General features: G+C 45.0%; 1 protein-coding gene across 1 annotated transcript in view; it reads left to right on the top strand.

Moving 5' to 3' along the window:
* The first annotated feature begins 407 nt into the window (after positions 1-407).
* The window catches only part of homer1b (homer scaffold protein 1b), a 45,897-nt gene continuing 26,531 nt past the window's right edge, over positions 408-19,773 (top strand). The window contains exon 1 of the mRNA XM_088994261.1: positions 408-834. Within this exon, the coding sequence (XP_088850387.1) occupies positions 830-834 (5 nt within the window). The 5' untranslated portion in view covers positions 408-829. The remainder of the gene's footprint in view (positions 835-19,773) is intronic.

The following is a 19,773-nucleotide window of genomic DNA, read 5'->3' as shown; positions in this document are numbered from 1 at the left end:
ACTCAAATAGAGTCAATCTAATGTTCACTGAAAAGCGACCTAAATGGTGCCAATGTTTCTAATTGTGTTTCCGGTGAAGCTTGACTTCCCAAGAAAGTTGGTTACTAACGCCTCCAAAAGACACGCCTTTTGAGAACCCAGTGACGTCACTGCGGAGGACGGTGCGTTGAGGTGCTCACAGTTGGATAGTGACACGCTGCTCGTGGGAGGAAGGCGATATCATTATTTGCAACCACATGTGGAAAACTAATTTATGATCCACTTACAAACGTATCTTTTTTTCCCTCGTTGTGACGATAAATAATAAACACCGCCTGCAGCTCGGGCGCGCAAGAGCGGCGCAGAAATGATGCACCCATAGAACCGTGTGGGGGCGTAGCCTGTGAGCCAATGGTAAAAAGGGAGAGGGAGGCGGGTGGACACTGTGATGCTGCTCTGTGTTATCAACCGCCTCTGGTTTGTCTTTCCCCGTCCACGCAGCGGGGCTTGTCCACCTTCCTCTGCCTCCCCTACTTCCTCCTCCAGCTCGGAATTGGTCATTGACGCCACAGTCTCGCGGGTACCTCGTCGGTTCTCCAGCTCCAGGTGGGAGCAAGAGCTTCGTATTCGGAGCCATGCGCACGGCGACGTTTCTGCGTGGGTCGGCGCAGTGACATCCAGCCGCGGGGGATGGAACGCTTGTCATCACATTCCTGCAGACGCTACCGACGGTGATCGAGCAGGAGGAGGCTGCAGTGTGGACACAACACCATCGTAAATACGCAGCGTCTGATCCGAGGGAGATTGCTTCTTGTTACCAGAGGTGTCGCCTTGCGTTTCAACCTCAACAATGGGGTAAGTGATCATTATCGCAGCTGGGTTCACACTACCCTCTATGGACATGCAAAACACATGCAACCATTTGCCTAGTGTCTTTTCTTTGGGGGAAAATAATACAATGCACCTTCACATTGATGTTGGAGCGTTGTGTTTGATGACAAAATGTTGTCAAATTGGATCTTATTCCTCTTAATTAGGCATGTTAGTGAGCCAGAATTGAGGCCCAACACTGAACGTTGTATTCATTATCTTTAACTTCGTGTATTCTAATTGAATTGAGAATTTGTTGCCAAACTACGCAAGTCCAAAAGTTTTTTCATATAAATGACCTCGTGACAAATAAGTCTGCACATTGAATTCCACTACAAATCTGTAACAAATACTAATGCTAGCTTATTGATCCAAACTATCCAATTGGGTATTTTGTGTGTAGAAGCTTTATTACTGTGGTTATAGTTTTCAGGTGTGTCAAACTGCACCGTACCTTAATAAGGGCTTTCAGAATATTTTGATCCATGTAGCTCCTATGTGTCAAGTCAAGGCCCGGGGGCTAAACCTGGCCCGCCACATCATTTTATTCAGCCAAAAGCGAATCATGCATGTAGATTTCAATGATGCTTGCTAAAGCCCGAACCAAAAGTTAAAATGGTCGTATGTAAAACCCAATAACAGTCATTATTCTTGACTTCAGATTTGAAAAGTAGTTTTTCATCAATTGGATGTGCACTCTGTATCTAATATGTGGAGGGGATGAAATATTATATAATAAACGGCTACCCCAAATTGCTAACGCCCCTCTAGAGGAAACCGTAACTACAAAGTGGCACATGGCAAAAAAATGAGTTTCACCCTTGATGTAGCAAAATAAGGTTATCAAAAATCTGAACTAATTCGCTGCCTTTCCCAAATTTGGATTTGGATTTACGGTTATTAATCTCGCAGTGGAGAAATTTACATTTCACAGCAGCAAAGTCATAAAAGGAAGATAAGAAAGGGACAAAAACACAAAGTGACAAAAGAAAACGCAAAAATAGGACAAAAACAAAAAAAAGCAAGGCTCACTTGCTGACGACTGCCTACTCGAGCGCCATCTTGTACTTAAGTTATTCAAGAATTGAAAAGTGTGACATTGAGCGCCATTCCCGAATTTGTTTGGGTTTTTGTTTTTCTTGCGGGGGTGCCGACAAAGTGCTGGTCAGACCTCTGGCACTGTTTTTTCCTTTCCACGAGGGGGCAGCATTTGCCTTTTATCCATGTTCACGCTTTGTTCCAGCTTCAACTGTTGTTAGAGCGCTATATAAACCAATATGTATGTATTGCATTGTATTTTGGACAGTCGCCCTTATTTCAAGCTCATATAACTCCATACCCATATAATTTGGGAATTACTTCTTTTTTTCTGATGAAAGAAGAGAGTCTAAGGTTTCTGACACTGTCTTGAATGTTTATGTAGTCCTAAAACGGAATATTCTGTGGTTCCTGCAATTTCAGTGAAAATGACAAAAACCCTGGAACTGGAGTGGACACATTTTTGCACATCATCTGGCAGTAAATGAGTTAATGTAATGGCTGGTCCGTGGGGAAATAAAAAATATACAAGAGACATCAGTGTGTAACTGCACAGAGAGCACAAACCTCTGCCTGCCAAGGCTTCATCTCGCACACTGTAACCCTGTAAAAGTGCCTAAATGTGTAGTTGGTTTGAATGTCAACTTTAAAGGACTTTTTTGTTTTTTAACTGACACCAGAAAAACGTTTTATAGCATCTAAAATACCCAAAACACGCAGTATGATATTTTTAGTCAAATGCAAAACACCAATAAAAATGACTTAAAGTGTCCAAAATCTGCAAAAAATTGAGCTGCGAATTGGGCATTTTCAGAAAGTCCCGCCCCCAGTTCGTGACGTCACCCCAAGACGTCTTGCATTGCTAGTGAATCAAAACAATGGCTTCAGATTCGGAGAATATGCTTTCTTGTTACACATCCAGTTATGAATATGATTCAAATAGTTCTGAAAAGGAAAGCATACATGTTTGCAATCGATTAAAGAATTTATTTTTGCCATTTTGAGGCAACATTGGGGGAAAATCTCTCACCCAAAAAAAGAGGCACAAAATGGCGACCTCCTGTGGCCACCTTCGTTTCCACAGGCTGATAAATTCCTTATATGGAGCTTGGACGCCCTCTTCTGGCCTCTTGGCGGCTTTTGGGTGCCACACGAGGTCCCCAGACCAAACAGGTACAGCAAAATACATTGACGTGATGGAAGGACCGCTAAAATGCGTCTTTTTTTACGGTGAAGGGCGGTCCCTTAGTGACGTCACGTACGGACTGGTCACCAACTCAAAAACAAGACTACCTGAATATTCAGCGCGAGTCTTAAACGTAAAATATAGCTATATGCGGTGGAATCTTTGTAAAATACGCTCAGAAGAAGTCATTTGAAGCCATTTTACAAATTATGGACATAAGTTGTCCGGAGACGTCGGTTGTCCTTTAACTACACTGTCATATGACCAATTTGGATAAAATAAATGTATTACAACAACACAGGTTCTGATACTGTGTGCATACACAGCACATTTAATTAAATTTCAATGTTAAGAACTTGACGTGATGTAAAATGTCGATTCACCCCATTTTCTTTTCTAACCATATTTAATTGTTTGTTGTGGTAATTGCTAGAATCATTTAAAAAATGTAGACAGGAAGTGCCAGAAGCAAACACGAAAACTCCTTGGCGGTGGTAATAATGGCGCCTCACCATCACGCTGTGTGCTCCCAGCATACATTACAGAGAGTTATGTAAGTTTTAAACTTGGGCATCAGTCACAAAATGATTTCTTCTCCAATGTTGTCAGACATCTGTGCTGCGATTGGCTGTACATCCTGTTCCGGGCCTTTAAATGCTGGAAACACAGTCGCAACAATGCTGAACACTATTTCTGCGACTAAGAGTGGCATCGTGTCTCCATGGTAGCAACGGTGATCTTAAATATCTCCCGCAACATGCGCCCACCAGCGAGATGTACCTGCTTGGTGTGCATCAGGGCTCATTTTCATGGCTCCCACCCGCCCAACTTGAGCCCAGTGCTCCCAAACCCCCACCAGGCCTTGCTTTCATTAACAGATGTCTCCCACAGTTTAGTGGGATTAATGACCCACCGGGAGGTTGATAATATGGTGCAAGGCAAGGTGCAATTTCTGCCAAAACCCCTGCATTAGCTGTGATGCACAGAAGGCTTCTGCGGACCGCATTCACACCTCACACAGTGTGGGCAGCAGCACATCATCCATCCATCCGTCTGTCTCCCACCTAGCGGCAGCGCTTCCCGAGTTCTGTCACGCTAGTGAATAAGTTACTGTTATGCAACTGACTCAGTGAGTCAATTGATCCACAATGGAACATATCAAATGCGTTTGAGAGCACAGCGAGGCCTCATGTGTTGGTATGTACCTGCGTAAACAGGTGGAAGGTGTCTAAAAATGTTTTGACCGCCAGTTCGAAGCCCATTTTGTGTTTCACAGCCAAGCTGAATACGGTTTGTTGTTGGGAGGGTCACATCATTGCTTACATGTCAACCAATGACAAAGAAAAAAAAAGTTTGTTGCCATGGCAGCATGTGAGTATTGACGTTAGGAGCATTAGCTACACATCAATCCACAACGCTTGTCCTCATTGGGACAGCAAAACCTGAGTAGTCATCAGCCAATCACAAATAGACAACTAATTATTTACAATCAAATTCACACGTCCGGCCAATTTAGTTAGCAATACACTTAATTACACAAAGGACTCATACTTTGTTTATCAACTTTTTCAATCTCAGCCATTTTTTTTCCAAAAAGTGCAGTTTAGATGGCGGCCTTCGTGCATCTTGTCACTGAGTGCGTGCAGTACCCCCAAAACCCCTACCCCAATTCCAGTGGCGAGCCGTGCATGTCAACCCTCGGCCTTCAGTAGTGCTACGTCTGAATCAATCCACAGCTGCGAGTGGGGTGTGATTTACTACACGTCCACTAGAGGGTGCCGTTTGCCAGGAAAATTGTGACTTGAAGAAACTTAAATCCTGTCATTAAACTGTTTGAATTTTTACTATGAACGTGTGGATTCATGACAACCTCATAAAATTGCAATATTATTGGCCATTTTTGCATTTTTGGAGCTGTCCAACCTATCAACACAACAATATATTTGCTTATGCAACTCGCTACAGACACTCGCTACAGTGTGCTAGCTCTGGCCAGTATGCTCTTATCACTAGCGGGTAGTGATACTATGATTGCCTAGTCACTAGCCAATCATGTGACTAGCTAGACTAGCCTTACAGTTTGCGAAAACACTGCAAGAAGGCCCTGGGTTGCCAACTTGAAATCTGATTGGTTAAAGCAACAGTTTTATTGACACTTATTCTCTGCTCCAGGGCCTGCAAAACTGATTGTGAAGGCTATCCAGATAGATTTGTGACCATGGTAACAAATGATGGCTGAAATGTGATTGGTTAAATGCTTAAATAAGAAAACTCACATCTGGAAGCAGCACAACAGGGGAAAAGCAATGAAAGAAGCTGAAAGACAATTTGGAATTATATAATAAGAATTCATGGACAAAATATAATTCACATTAGTCTGTGATTCGGATATTTTGAGGCCAGCAGAGAAGGCCTTGCAGGCCCTGACGGCCCACCACTGCCTAATTCATACATTAGGAATTCATATCTATTTCTGGCCTTTCTAAGCATTAAGTTCATTCTTTATAATAATAATAATAATAATAATAATAATAATAATAATAATACATTTCATTTTTACCTTTCAAAACTCTCAAGGACACTTTACAGTCACAGGATATTTTTTTATGTGGGTGAGCAGCGGCAGCCACACGCGGCAGCGTTCACTCGACCCGGAAGTAACATAAAGTAAAAAAAACAGTTAACAGAAGATTATAAATCTTCCTGTGGAGTGAATGTGAGTGTGAATGGTTGTTTGTCGTTTGTGTGCATGAGCTAGAATTAGATGGCGACCAGTTCATTGTGTAGCCCGGCTCTCACCCAAAGTCAGATGATGTAGTGGAGTCAAAAGCAACCAGAGCGGGGACAAGTGGTAGACAAAATAGAGAGATGGCTCGATATTAGCAGTGGAACAAAACATATATTTAATCAATGCGTCTGACCTGCGATCAAGCTACATTGAGAGATACTGGACTGCTACACATGGGATATCATGGTATATATCAATGTAAATACAGTAAAGTCTCAAGGGAGTCCGAAAAAATATAGATATAACCGGGACTATCGATATATCCGACCCTGTTTGCATGTAATTTTCTCTGTGCGTGCATAGAAATAGTATCGATATAACCAGGACTATCGATATATCCGATATCGATATAACGAGACTTTACTGTAACAAAATAATATTGGACTCCAAAATCCATGTTATCCTTTTAAACGCCCTTTATTTTGCATTTAGGTTTGAATGTTTTTTAATGAACTTGTAATAGTTTGCATACAACATAGATGATGAGAGATCATGGTGGCGAAGAAGGAGGAGGTTTTTAAGATAAATAAAAACATTAGTTTCACATTCAAAAAATGAGTGATACATAACTGACAATATTTCTTACTTTCCAAAAGCAAGCCAAACTCCTCAATGAGCCATTCTCCTGTTTGCCGAGAGTCCTTTTCAGTGAAATTTGACTCACCTGACGAGTCCGTCATTACTCTTGGTTTGATGACGAGCCTCTTTCTGCTTACTGTTTTGAAATACAGTAAAGTCTCGTTATATCGATATTCAAGGGAGTCCGAAAAAATATCGATATAACCGGGACTATCGATATATCCGACCCTGTTTGCATGTAATTTTCTCCGTGCGTGCATAGAAATAGTATCGATATAACTGGGACTATCGATATATCCGATATCGATATAACGAGACTTTACTGTATTTGGAGAATATCAAGTTATATTTCTGTCAACAACTGATAAGAAACTAGTACTCTCTCTCTCTCTCTCTCTCTCTCTCTCTCTCTCTCTCTCTCTCTCTCTCTCTCTCTCTCTCTCTCTCTCTCTCTCTCTTTCCCCATGATTTCAAGTATGTACTGTCGGGGGAAGGTCATCTAAGACACTTTCAGTAAATACAGTAACTTGAAGCGCACTCATTAATAACCCCATTCCGCTTAATGTGAGCTCAACTCTCTCTGATGCCTTTCTCTGTGGAATTAATAATAATTTAAAAAAAGCTCTCCAAAGAAGCAAAGCCTCTTGGGTACTGAGTGGGGTTCAAGGTGTCGAAAGAATGTGTGTGCTCCTGGGGTGAATTGCTATTATGTAATGTATGTTTTACCCCCTTCAGAAGTAAGAGCAGCTGCATAGTCAAAGGGGGCAAGACTGAAGTAGAAAATAGCTTGCAGCCTTTTGCATTATATCGTGAATCGTGAAGGCAGTTTGGTTCCACAAGGAATATATTCTAAGCCCTTGCAGTGCATCATATTGACAGCACCTGTCACTGCTGCTACAGCTGTAGAGGTGGGTGTTCATATTCATGTGTGTGCGCCAGTCTTTCTGGCATGCTTTGTAGGCGACTCTCCTTAAGCCCCCAACCAAACAAGTACTTCATCTTTTGGAGGTTTGAACAAAGTGTTGCTATTTTGATTTCTTATGTAATGCTCCCACCCCGCCACACAGATTTTTTTTCCCATAGGTTCATGGATTTTTTTAACAAAAAACAAAAACAAACAAACACACAAACAATAAATAAATCTGGATGTATAAACAACTGTTTTTTCGATGAGAAGGTTTCTTCAGCCGTCATCTGTACAAAAGTGAAGGTTTCGGACGTTTCGCCTCCTATCCAAGAGGCTTCGTCAGCGAACTAAAGTCTGACTGGTCGTATCGGCCCCATATATATAACCCTAATGTCCAGACCTGGTGGCGCCGGACACAGCTATGATAGGTCCCTACTCTCAGGTTGGGGGGGGCGCGAGACCCCCCCCTGTGGCCCCACTGATTGTTCCTACATTCCTGACTAACGATTGGCCTATTACCCCCACTCCCCCCGGTATCACCTCATCAGCATAACGACCCTCATCAGCATTGCGAAAGTTGGCTAACCTGTTTTGCCTGAGCAGGCTATTGTATGAACGATCCAAATTGAACCTCACACCACCAGACCGGTTTAATGAAGGATTTTGTTGTTTTATAAGAATCGCCTCTTTTACCCCCCTTTCAAACCATCTATGTTCTTTCGCTAAGATTTTAACCTCATTGTCGTCAAATGAGTGGTTGCTAGCTTTTAGGTGCAAATGTACTGCCGATTGAGGCCCACTAGTATTATCCCTGCGATGTTGATAAAGTCTTTTTTTGAGAATTTGTTGAGTCTCCCCAATGTACTGCTCTTTACAATTTTCATTCTTACAATGTATGGAATAAACTACATTACTTTGTTTTTCATTTGGTAGCCTATCTTTTGGATGCACTAATTTTTGCCTTAACGTGTTTATCGGTTTGAAATAAGTAGGAATTTTATGTTGCCAAAGGACTCTTTGTAATTTTTCCGAAACTCCTGCAATGTACGGTACTGCTACTCCTCTCCTTTTAGAATCTTGAGAATTATTGGTTTCGTTCGCCATTCTTTCTTTCTGACATTTGTTGAATGACCACTGAGGGTACCCACAGTTAGTGAGTGCCCTCCTGATATGTTTTGACTCCTTTTCTCTACCTTCAGTGCTAGTTGGTATTAGTTTAGCCCTATGCTGGAGGGTTCTGATAACTCCTAGTTTATGTTGTAAAGGGTGGTTAGAGTCAAAAAGTAAGTATTGGTCAGTGTGCGTAGCCTTCCTAAAGACTTCTGTTTTTAGCGCTCTGTCCTCTTTTATAATTACTTTACAATCCAAGAAGGCTAGTTGGTTCTCTTGAATGTCCTCACGAGTAAATTTAATGTTGAAGTCTACAGAGTTGAGATGATCTGTGAAGGATTGAATTTCTTGTTTCTTAATTATGACAAAAGTATCGTCCACATATCTAAACCAGTGTCTAGGTTTTGTCCCTGGGAAGGATGTGAGGGCCTGTTTCTCCATCTCTTCCATGTAAAGATTAGCCACTATGGGTGAAACTGGTGAGCCCATAGCACAACCATGGATTTGTTTATAAAATTTTTCCCGAAATTGAAAATACGTAGTATTGAGGCAGATTTCTAATAATTGGCAGATGTGATCCGGTTTCAGTTTGGTTCTTTCATGCAGAGAAACATCCGCCAGCAGCCTCGTCCTCACCACTGAGACTGCTGCTGGGGTTGGGACAGATGTAAAGAGAGAAGTCACATCGTATGATGCCAAAGTTTCCTCAGGTTCCAATATGAGGTCTTTGATCCTCTCTACAAACCCTGTGGTGTTCTCTACGTGGTATTCTGTGTTACCAACCAACGGAGCTAAAATAGTTTTTAAATATTTGGCTACATTGTATGTAGAGGAGTCAATGCTACAAACAATGGGTCGGAGGGGGAACCCTTCTTTATGTATTTTTGGCAGGCCATAGATACATGGCGTGGCCTCTCCCGGGTATAATCTAAAATACATCTGTTTGTCTATATGTTTTCCTTTCTCTAGCTTTTGGAGACAGTCAATCATTTCTTTCTTGTATCTATTGGAAGGGTCCCTTTTTAGTTGCTCATACGTGTTAGAATCACTGATTAACCTATTTATTTTGTCTTCATAATCCAATGTGTTGAGCAGCACTGTGCATCTGCCCTTGTCTGCTGGCAAAATAGTAATATTTTTGTCTTTTTGTAGAGTAGTTAACGCCTTTCTCTCTTCTAATGTTATGTTGGACGGAGGAAGTTTGGCACTACTGAGAAGAGCTGATATTTTAATGCGTAGATCATCTGCCTCTGCATACGAAAGTTTGTTATTTTTAATAGCCGATTCAGTAGCTGTGATATAATCTATTGTAGGTATTGTTTTAGGAGTCACTGAGAAATTTAAACCTTTGGTAAGTACCGCCTTTTCTGTCTCTGAGAGATCTCTGTCTGACAAATTTTTGATCCAATTCTCCCTTGCAAACTGTTCATACCTAATTTTACGCGTGTTTACCAGTAGCTGAGATTGTTTCAGTAAAAGTAATTTTTGAAATTTACCCTTTTGTCTCTCTTTGGTTTAGCTGTGGTGCCTCATATAACCGGATTTAGTAAATTCACACACTTCCTGATAGATTTTGTGGGTAAGATTAGTTTGTAATCGCTGATAATAAGTTTCTATTTCTGACTGTTTGTTTTTTATCTCTATGTTAAGTCTCCTAATTCGCAAATTTAGAATTTTCTAGTATAATTTTGTTGCATTTTATCGGCTAAGTATCCGGGTTCCAGGGGTGCTTGCTTCAAGCATTTAGGAATTAACCGGCTCTGTCTACATCTAAGATTGAATCTGAGGTGGTTCTTTAAATCAGCTAATTTAAAGGTGGCCTTTTCTAAGTTACGTACCAGCAGAAGGATGTCTCTCCCAAAGTTGGCAGCAATACGTCTGTGTAAGCTCTCAGTCGTACAGGAGTGGTCCATCCAACTGTTTTATTTCAGATTGAGCTAAAATGGAGGGCAAAATGAACCATGATTCTATCTCCAACAATTTATTATTTTACTTGAATCTGAATCAGAAAGCTTTCAATAGTCCCACGATGGGGTGATTTGCAATTAGCTTTGTTAATTTCCCCAAATATTTTGACAACAAATCTTTGAAGCAACCATCATGGCAAGTTCACAAAATTCTCCCTAACGAGTTGTAATGTCAACAGAAATCTGTAAGTCATAAATTAGATGACAAAAATTTTTCATGTTGTCTGAATATGACATGAATAAATATGAAATGAATATACAGTACTTATATACAGTACAGTATAAAATACCTCAACAAATGAATGAATAAACAAATATATAAATAGATGGATAAATACATACATACATACATTAGACGGATTCAGGTAAAGGTACAGGTTTTATTTGCTCTCCCAGGGATAAAAATGGAGCTTGATCAATATATCGGGTAGGGAGACTGAGAAAAGAATGTATTATATTATTTTACAATGAAATGCTGAGGAGCATAACTGGGGCCTCAATGAGCGTCTGCTCCCGGAAGCGCCGTCGGTGTGTGTCTGATTCAAATGAAACTTTTTTTTAATTAAGTCTTTTTTTATATGAAAATTCCGTTCCTTGCAAGCTCTTTTGCAATTTTGAATTGTTCAACCTCAATCTTTTATTTCTTAGTTTGAATAATTTCTAAAGAAATCAGAGAAATACCTTTTTCTTTTGTCAATTGAAATGCAATCACACAAAATGAACATTCCACACTTATCCGCAATTGGTTAAACTATGCACAATACAGACATATTTTTTTTTCTTTAATAGTTGTACCTTTACCACACACCCATTTGAATAAATCAAAACACAATTTTGCCAGTATTCACTGGCGTGTTGCAACCCAACCTACATCGAAAACACGCAACTCTATATTCAGACTTATCGAAGTATTTAAAAATGCTTAAACTAACATAGAACTGCTCAGATGTTCAAAAAGTTTCATGCTCACCCTGGAAGATACATTAAGAAAAACTATGAAATTTAAATTTTCTCTATATAGTTCACATTCATCATATCAATCTAAAGTTTTATGTTCTTTTACTTCCCTTGCGTTGTATATTCGTGCAAATTTACTCATTCTTGCAGCCAGAAAGTATCCGAGCAGTTTATGGAATCCTTCATACCTCAAAAATGACTGCATCATCTGCTCTCTCTCTTCTTTGCATTCATCACATCACCCGTTTTTTCCCCTCCCTTCACCACACTGCCTTCAACACTCTTGTAGCATCACCTGCTCTTGTGTCACGCACTGCATCCTGCACGCCAACCAAACTCCCTCCGCACTTCCTTTTCAAAATAAAGCCATTATTTTGATTCATGAAACAGGCAAAACAAAACACCTCTTACGTGATGCTTGCGTGTAGAAAAGCATCATGTAGAATCTACACCGTGTTAAACTGCAACCGTAGTAATTCACTCAGATTTCAAATAATATCGCTGTGATTGTTCCAGTCGGAACGAAGCAGATATTTTATGCATCTCTTGTATGTGAGCTGAATCGCCTGCTTCTAATGAAGTGTCTGATGAGTATATTTTACTACTGATGACCAATGCAAGGTCATCGTGAGTGCAAATGAGGTCAGTTGTGATTACAACAGACCTCCGGGAAACTATTAGGTACTTTGGCTAGTGATTTAAAATGAATGAAAAACTGTTAAATTCAAAAGGGCACGTGATTTCTTAAAATAAAAAAAAAGATGGAGGAGGGCTTGTCCAAATCAATCCGTCATTTGAATGTACGAGTAGGTCGTTATAGCAAAACACTCGGGTGATTGCATTCATGTGTGAATCAAAGCGCAGGAATGTTGCGCTGTTTGATACGTGCGCACATGAACAGCAAGCGATGCCAAATTAGCCTGAGATTTTTGCCGAATTATGCAATGCGATAGGATGCCAGTTGCCAAGCAGCTATTGCACAGATCACAGACAGGCCGCGTTTGTGTGATTTGTGCACAGTGCAATGACTCACAGTTCCGCCACTTGCACTGCTGTCCATGATTATGATAATTTGCACTCCACAAGCAGCTTTGTGGAAGAGCGATAATCAGTTCAAATTCACTCCCGCACTTCCGATGCGCTCCCCATTTCGCCCCATCTTGCGCCTCCCGACGAACTTCCCTCTGTTTTGCTGTTGTTCTGTCTTTCCTAGTCTGGGCTAATCACACACAGGAGGGGTACTGCCCATAAATTTTAATATTCATTTATACACCAAGCCTTTGAAGTCCCCCATCAACCCCTCAGTGCAGTGTAAGCACTTCTCTATCTCCCGTTCTGCCTGCACTGCCAGCTCAGAATATCTCCCCCAGCACCCTCTGCTTTGACTGGATGTGCGCGTGACTGTGTACTGAATGTCGAATCTACTCGAAAAATCTACACAATGCTTTACAGTAGTGTCAGTGGTTCACACAACGAAACAACGTGTACATATGAGACAGATAACTGGCAGGGGTCAATCCAGACTCCTCTTTGGGCATCACTCAAAGGTCGATAAGGAATTAAATCCTGTCAGCTGAATGCATGATGGAGCTTAGATCATGCATATATAAGCTACACTGGTATAAATCCATGAGCAATATTTTTAGAAATCTAAGGTATGGGGTTCTGTGCATAGTGTCCTTTAACTCATTCACTGCCAGACGATGTGCAAAAATGTGTCCACTCAAGTGCCAGGGTTTTTGCCATTGCCACTTGAATTTAAGGACTACATAAACATTCAATGCAGCGTAAGAAACCTTAGACTCTTCTTTCATCAGAACAAAAGAGTTAATTCCTAAATTATATGTGTATGGGGTAATATGGGATGCAAGTGGGGGCGACTGAACAAAAAAATGTCCCATTTCAACTTTGATAGTTCAAAAGCAGAGTGTAGACTGGAAGGGATCAATCAGGTTCCACAAATAACCCATTGTGTAATCCACAAATAATAGTTTCAGCTGTTGTTAATGCACTATATAAACAAATATGTACAGTATGTATTACATTGTATTTTGGACAGCCACCCTCATTTCAAGCTCATATAACCCCAGACCCATATCATTTAGGAATTAACTATTGCTTTCTGATGTAAGAAGGGAGTCTAAGGTTTCTAACACTGTACTGAATGTTTATGTAGTCATAAAACTCAAGCTCCCGGAATTCAAGTGACAATGACAAAAACCCCGGCACTGGAGTGGACACATTTTTGCACGTCTGGCAGTGAGTGAGTTCAAGGCTTTCTGATTCAGATTTTAATGAATAGTACTATGATGTTTATCTTATTTTATTAGTGTTATCAGGTTTGAGGTTTCTTTTTTATCTTACAATCATCATTTTGGAGGAAAGAAAAACACTCTTATCAAGCTGACACTTTCAGCTGTCACTTGAGTCTTCGTCTGAGCTGTCACTGCTTCTTTATGATGTGTCTAAAACAGCTAAAGGGGTTGGTAAACCGTCAAAATGAGTCTGCCTGACCCGTTCAAGGCTGCGAACCAGCCACTTGCCGGCGTTGATGCAATGTCTCCCTGTTGTTGCTGCCATATTTGTGGACGGACAAGCGGGCTTACTGTACATCCTCACACACACCTGGGATGCATTGCTTTGGCAGCAGGAAATGGTTGATTGCGCAACTTCAACAGTAAAAAAAAATAAAAAAAATCGCTTAAACAAACCCGACCCGGTCGGAAGTGAGACCGAGCGGATCCCCCGGCCCCGGACAGAGCGAACGCGACTCCCGCAGCCGTGGCGTCCAACGCCGGCCTCATCTGTCGGCATCGGGCGAGGTCGCGCGCCGGGCGCGGAGCGCGGGATGATCGGCAGTTATCCAGAGTCGCCGAAAAAGCCCGGGTCGGTCGTCCACTTGGAGCCCGTGACCGGCGCTGGGGGCGAGCCCCCCTACGACCTGGCCGGCGCCCGTCGACGGAGCCGTCCGTGAGGTTTTCGGTTTCCCGGGACAGAGCGAACGCGACTCCCGCAGCCGTGGCGTCCAACGGCGCCTCATCCGACCCGTTGCAGTTTATGCTCGGCCAACGAAACAAGGGTTAACGGGCTTCGCTGTCTGGCGGCGCGAGTGAGGTCGCGCGCCGGGCGCGGAGCGCGGGATGATCGGCGGTTAGCCCTAGTCACCGAAAGCCCGGGTCGGTCGTCCGCTTGGAGCCCGTGACCGGCGCGGGGGGCGAGCCCCCCGACGACCTGGCCGGCGCCCGTCGACGGAGCCGTCCGCGTGGGTTTTGGTTTCCCGGGAAAAACCGGACGCGACTCCCGCAGCCGTGGCGTCCAACGCCGGCCTCATCTGTCGGCATCGGGCGAGGTCGCGCGCCGGGCGCGGAGCGCGGGATGATCGGCGGTTAGCCCTAGTCACCGAAAGCCCGGGTCGGTCGTCCGCTTGGAGCCCGTGACCGGCGCGGGGGGCGAGCCCCCCGACGACCTGGCCGGCGCCCGTCGACGGAGCCGTCCGTGAGGTTTTCGGTTTCCCGGGATAGACCGGACGCGACTCCCGCACCCGTGGCGTCCAACGGCGCCTCATCCGACCCGTTGCAGTTTATGCTCGGCCGACAAACGGGTTCCAACTCGGCCGTCGGGCGGCGAGTGAGGGCGCGCGGCGGGCGCGGAGCGCGGAAGGGTAAGACGACTAGCAGACCCCCTCCCGCGACGCGCACGACGCCCGCCTCGTACTCGGCCGTCGACGAGCGGGTTACTGGGCTTCGCCCAACAGACTCGGCCGTCGGGCGGCGAGTGAGGACGCGCGGCGGGCGCGGAGCGCGGAAGGGTAAGACGACTAGCAGACCCCCTCCCGCGACGCGCACGACGCCCGCCTCGTACTCGGCCGACGAACGGGTTTACTGGGCTTCGCCCGACGGACTCGGCCGCCGAGCGGCGAGCGAGGACGCGCGGCGGGCGCGGAGCGCGGAAGGGTAAGACGCATAGCAGACCCCCTCCCGCGACGCGCACGACGCCGGCCTCGTACTCGGCCGCCGACGAACGGTTCCTGGGCTTCGCTCAACGGACTCGGCCGTCGGGCGGCGAGCGAGGACGCGCGGCGGGCGCGGAGCGCGGAAGGGTAAGACGCATAGCAGACCCCCTCCCGCGACGCGCACGACGCCGGCCTCGGCCGCCGACGAACGGGTTCCTGGGCTTCGCCCGACGGACTCGGCCGTCGAGCGGCGAGCGAGGACGCGCGGCGGGCGCGGAGCGCGGAAGGGTAAGACGCATAGCAGACCCCCTCCCGCGACGCGCACGACGCCGGCCTCGGCCGCCGACGAACGGGTTCCTGGGCTTCGCGCGACGGACTCGGCCGTCGGGCGGCGAGCGAGGACGCGCGGCGGGCGCGGAGCGCGGAAGGGTAAGACGCATAGCAGACCCCCTCCCGCGACGCGCACGACGCCCGCCTCGTACTCGGCCGCCGACGAACAGGTTCGCGCGACTGACTCGGCCATCGAGACGGTCCAACGGTCGGGCGTCGAGCGAGGACGCGCGGCGGGCGCGGAGCGCGGAAGGGTAAGACGCATAGCAGACCCCCTCCCGCGACGCGCACGACGCCCGCCTCGTACTCGGCCGCCGACAAACAGGTTTCTGGGCTTACAGCAACCGACTCTCGCCATCGAGACGGTTCTCAACACTCGTGGCCTCGTGCATTCCGGCGACCAATACACACGCGCTTTCCTGCCGAGGTTAGACCGGGCCGATGCCCGACCTCGCGCGCGACGCCGGTTGGTGAGGGAGCGCCACGCCGCTCGTCCCGTCGCGCGCTCATCCGCCTCCTGGCGGGCTTATCTGCCGGTCGGGAGCGCCGAGGCGCGTCGGGCGCGGAGCGCGGAAGGGTAAGACGCGTAGCAGACCCCCTTCCGCGCCCAAGGCGACTGACGCCCGACGCCGCCTCGCGCTGAGCCGCCGACAACCGGACTCTTGCCATCGAGCCGGTACCCGGCCGTCGGGCGGCGAGAGCGAGACCGCGCGCCGGGCCTGGAGCGCGCGGAAGGGAAAGTCGCATAGCAGACCCCCTCCCGCGCCCGCCGCGCCCGACGCCGCCTCGCGCTCGGCCGCCGACAAACGGGTTACTTTACTGGGACCGACTCCGCCAGCGAGTCGGTTTCTCAACAGTGATCCTAGTCCAAGTCCTAAACCCCCGGGCCGCAGAACGGTACCGGTCCGTGGGTCATTTGGTACTGTGTTGCGCAGAAAGAATAATTTACACAATTTCTGTTTTATTTATTATCTGAGTCTGAACTATGTTTTATTTTGAAAAATGAAAAATTACCAGATTACATCCGTCTATGACTGACTCTCAACGCATGTCAAACCGCTTGTCTGGGTCACGTGATACATACTGCTAAAATTAGCCCACCGTAAGCTAGCAAAATAAGTAAAAAACAAACTCTGTATTTATCCGCCGGTCCGTGAAAATATTGTCTGAGATTAAACCGGTCGGTGGCGCAAAAAAAATGTTGAGGACCACTGTTCTACACAATACTGAGATCCAGTCTGTAAGACAGTCATGAGGCGTCACAAGGGAATGTGCTTAGTGGGGCTGCCGTGATGGGCAGTTAATCAACTCGCACGATAAAAACACTCATGCTCTCATTGTTCAATGTTGCGATGGTAAACAATCACGTGCCTTGAATGAGTGACAGTGGCATCGAAAGTACAATACAGACAAATACAAAGTCGTTTGGCATGCAGGGAGAACTTCTCTCTCACGCATCAAAATGAAACAATGCATCTGTTCACAATATGGCTGCCGACACGGATGCGTCTATCTATTTTATTATTTTGTTGATGAACGCATTATTTTGGACAAATCCGTAAAGCACTGAAGCCGCAAAATGTAACAAACAGCCAATTTGTATTTTCAAAATGGACTTGCTCTCAAACTAGAACTACAGTCAAACCTCAGTTTTCAAACGTCCCAATTTTCGACCAAAAAGTTCTTTTTTTTTATGCCTCAGTGTACAACTAAAAATCGGTTCGCGAACAAACAGAGTGCACTTAAATGGCCCACTCGTTTACCCACTGCTTCCTTATATGTCACTTACTCGTGTTGCGTCTCGTGTTGCGTCTCATTGTGACCGACACATTATCCTCGTGTAGTGTTTTATTGTGAGTAGGAGAATGGCTGCCGCAGCTCACCCGCACAAGAAAATCCAGTGACTGTAAAGTGTCCTTGAGAGTTTTGAAAGGCGCTTAGAAATTAAATGTATTATTATTATTATTATTATTATTTGTATTGTTCAGTCATAATAAAAAAATAGACATTGATCATAATGGAAAATGTTTTGGTTTTCGACCAAATCGGTTCTTGAACAAAAAGTTTTTTGAATGCCTCGGTATACAACCGAAAATCGGTTCCCGACCAAACTGAGTGCACCTGAATGCACTCTCCGCTTTCTTATATGTCACTTCCTTGTGTCGTGTCTCATTGTGACCGACGCAATTTCCTTGTATAGCGTTTCACTGTGAGCAAGCGCGTTTGTATTGTTCAATGGTGATTTAAAAAAGCAGATATTGATTACCTTGATTATATTTTTTTGGTTTTTGACCAAAACTGTTTTCGAACAGGTTTCTGGAACGGATTGGATTAGCCTTTATTAGTCTAAAAGTCGAGAAATTTACATTTCAAAACAGCAAAGTTATGAAAGGAAGTGTAAAGGAAAGGAAGAAATAGAAAACCAAATTACAGGAGCCGCTGTAAAGGCAGCCACTCTCGCGGCACCATCTTGAAGTTAAAAAAAAAACTAATAATGTGACACAACACAAAAGACACAGACAGTCATTCAATCTTAAGCACTTTCTGCTCTGCACCCTCTTTGTTACATAAAACATTTTTAGATGAAAGAGGAGAGGATCAAAGCGTCCTTTTCACCAGTGGATCAGGGACGCCATTTTGAAGTGAGCATGTCTGCTACAAGCTAAATGTTGAAAGAAAAAGCAAAGCTGTAGCATATATTGTCAGAAAAAAAAATGTCTCGCATATCCTGTCACCCGTAAATCTGCTTCAATTCTTCAGTTACAGTATATTAACCCTTTCAATTCTATGCCTTCGTGCTCTGTGCTGACGCTCCTTTCTTCTCATCGCGGGCTCCTCAACCCATGCATCCAACCAGCCCCAGACTGCTGAACAAAGTGGGGCTATGAAAAATACACCCATTAAATGTGAAAATTCAGCAATTTTGAAAAAAAATCCCAAAATGGTGAAGTTAAATGGAAAAGAACGTTAAAGTACAAATCAGTAAATAAATATAACTGTTTAATTTATTTTTTCATTTGATATTTCCATGATGACAGGTGAGGCACGGCCTCACCTGCCTCACCTGACTGCACGTCACTGGGCATATTCCTGCTGCCGAAAAGGTGCAACCGCTCAGCACAGTCTCCTCCTTGATGAATGTCATGGCCAAAAATGCTGAAAAACAATCTGTTCAATCCATTACACACGATGGACAACAACACAATGTGACAAAAGAAAACACAACACAACAAAAAAAGCAAGGCTCATGAGAGCACTTGCCTACTCTATTATGGTAAAAAAACGGAGGTATGACTGTTTTTTTTCATACAGATATTAGATTTGCTGTCTGTGGTCTTACCACAACTGCCAAGTCGGATAAATATGACTCCAGTATGGACCTTTTGATGAATGAAGCATATAATTAGAATGCGCTTCTTTGACAGGTGTGCTTTTTTTCCCCTTTGAGAGTGTTCCACAGAATCTGTTTCCATATGCAGAAAAGTTAGTCCATGTGGAAAGTGGTGTCCAGTGTGGTGTGTCTTTGGCAGTTAAGCGTGGCCTTCTGTCTATATTTAGCCCTAAACGCTGTCTTTTCTCCCCCGTGTGACCCTCAGTCCGTGATGCAGACATTCCCATATCGGCGCATAGAGAGACACCACTGAATGCAAAAGAGGGCGAATACTGCGCGGGTGTATGGTGGCGATGATGGCAGAAGTACTCTCCGCTCGGTGCACGCTTTTCTAGTCAACAGTATCTCTGCACGTACTGGACGATGCACCGTCATTGTTGATCGAGCCGGTACCCGGCCGTCGGGCGGCGAGAGCGAGACCGCGCGCCGGGCCTGGAGCGCGCGGAAGGGAAAGTCGCATAGCAGACCCCCTCCCGCGCCCGCCGCGCGCGACGCCGCCTCGCGCTCGGCCGCCGACAAACGGGTTACTTTACTGGGACCGACTCCGCCAGCGAGTCGGTTTCTCAACAGTGATCCTAGTCCAAGTCCTAAACCCCCGGGCCGCAGAACGGTACCGGTCCGTGGGTCATTTGGTACTGTGTTGCGCAGAAAGAATAATTTACACAATTTCTGTTTTATTTATTATCTGAGTCTGAACTATGTTTTATTTTGAAAAATGA

The sequence above is a fragment of the Hippocampus bargibanti genome, linkage group LG04 (genome assembly GCF_051943395.1).
Source record: "Hippocampus bargibanti isolate YZ-2025 linkage group LG04, ASM5194339v1, whole genome shotgun sequence".
NCBI classification, from domain to species: Eukaryota; Metazoa; Chordata; class Actinopteri; order Syngnathiformes; family Syngnathidae; genus Hippocampus; species Hippocampus bargibanti.
Note: the sequence above shows the minus strand (reverse complement) of the source record. Positions and strands in the feature narration are given on the sequence as shown.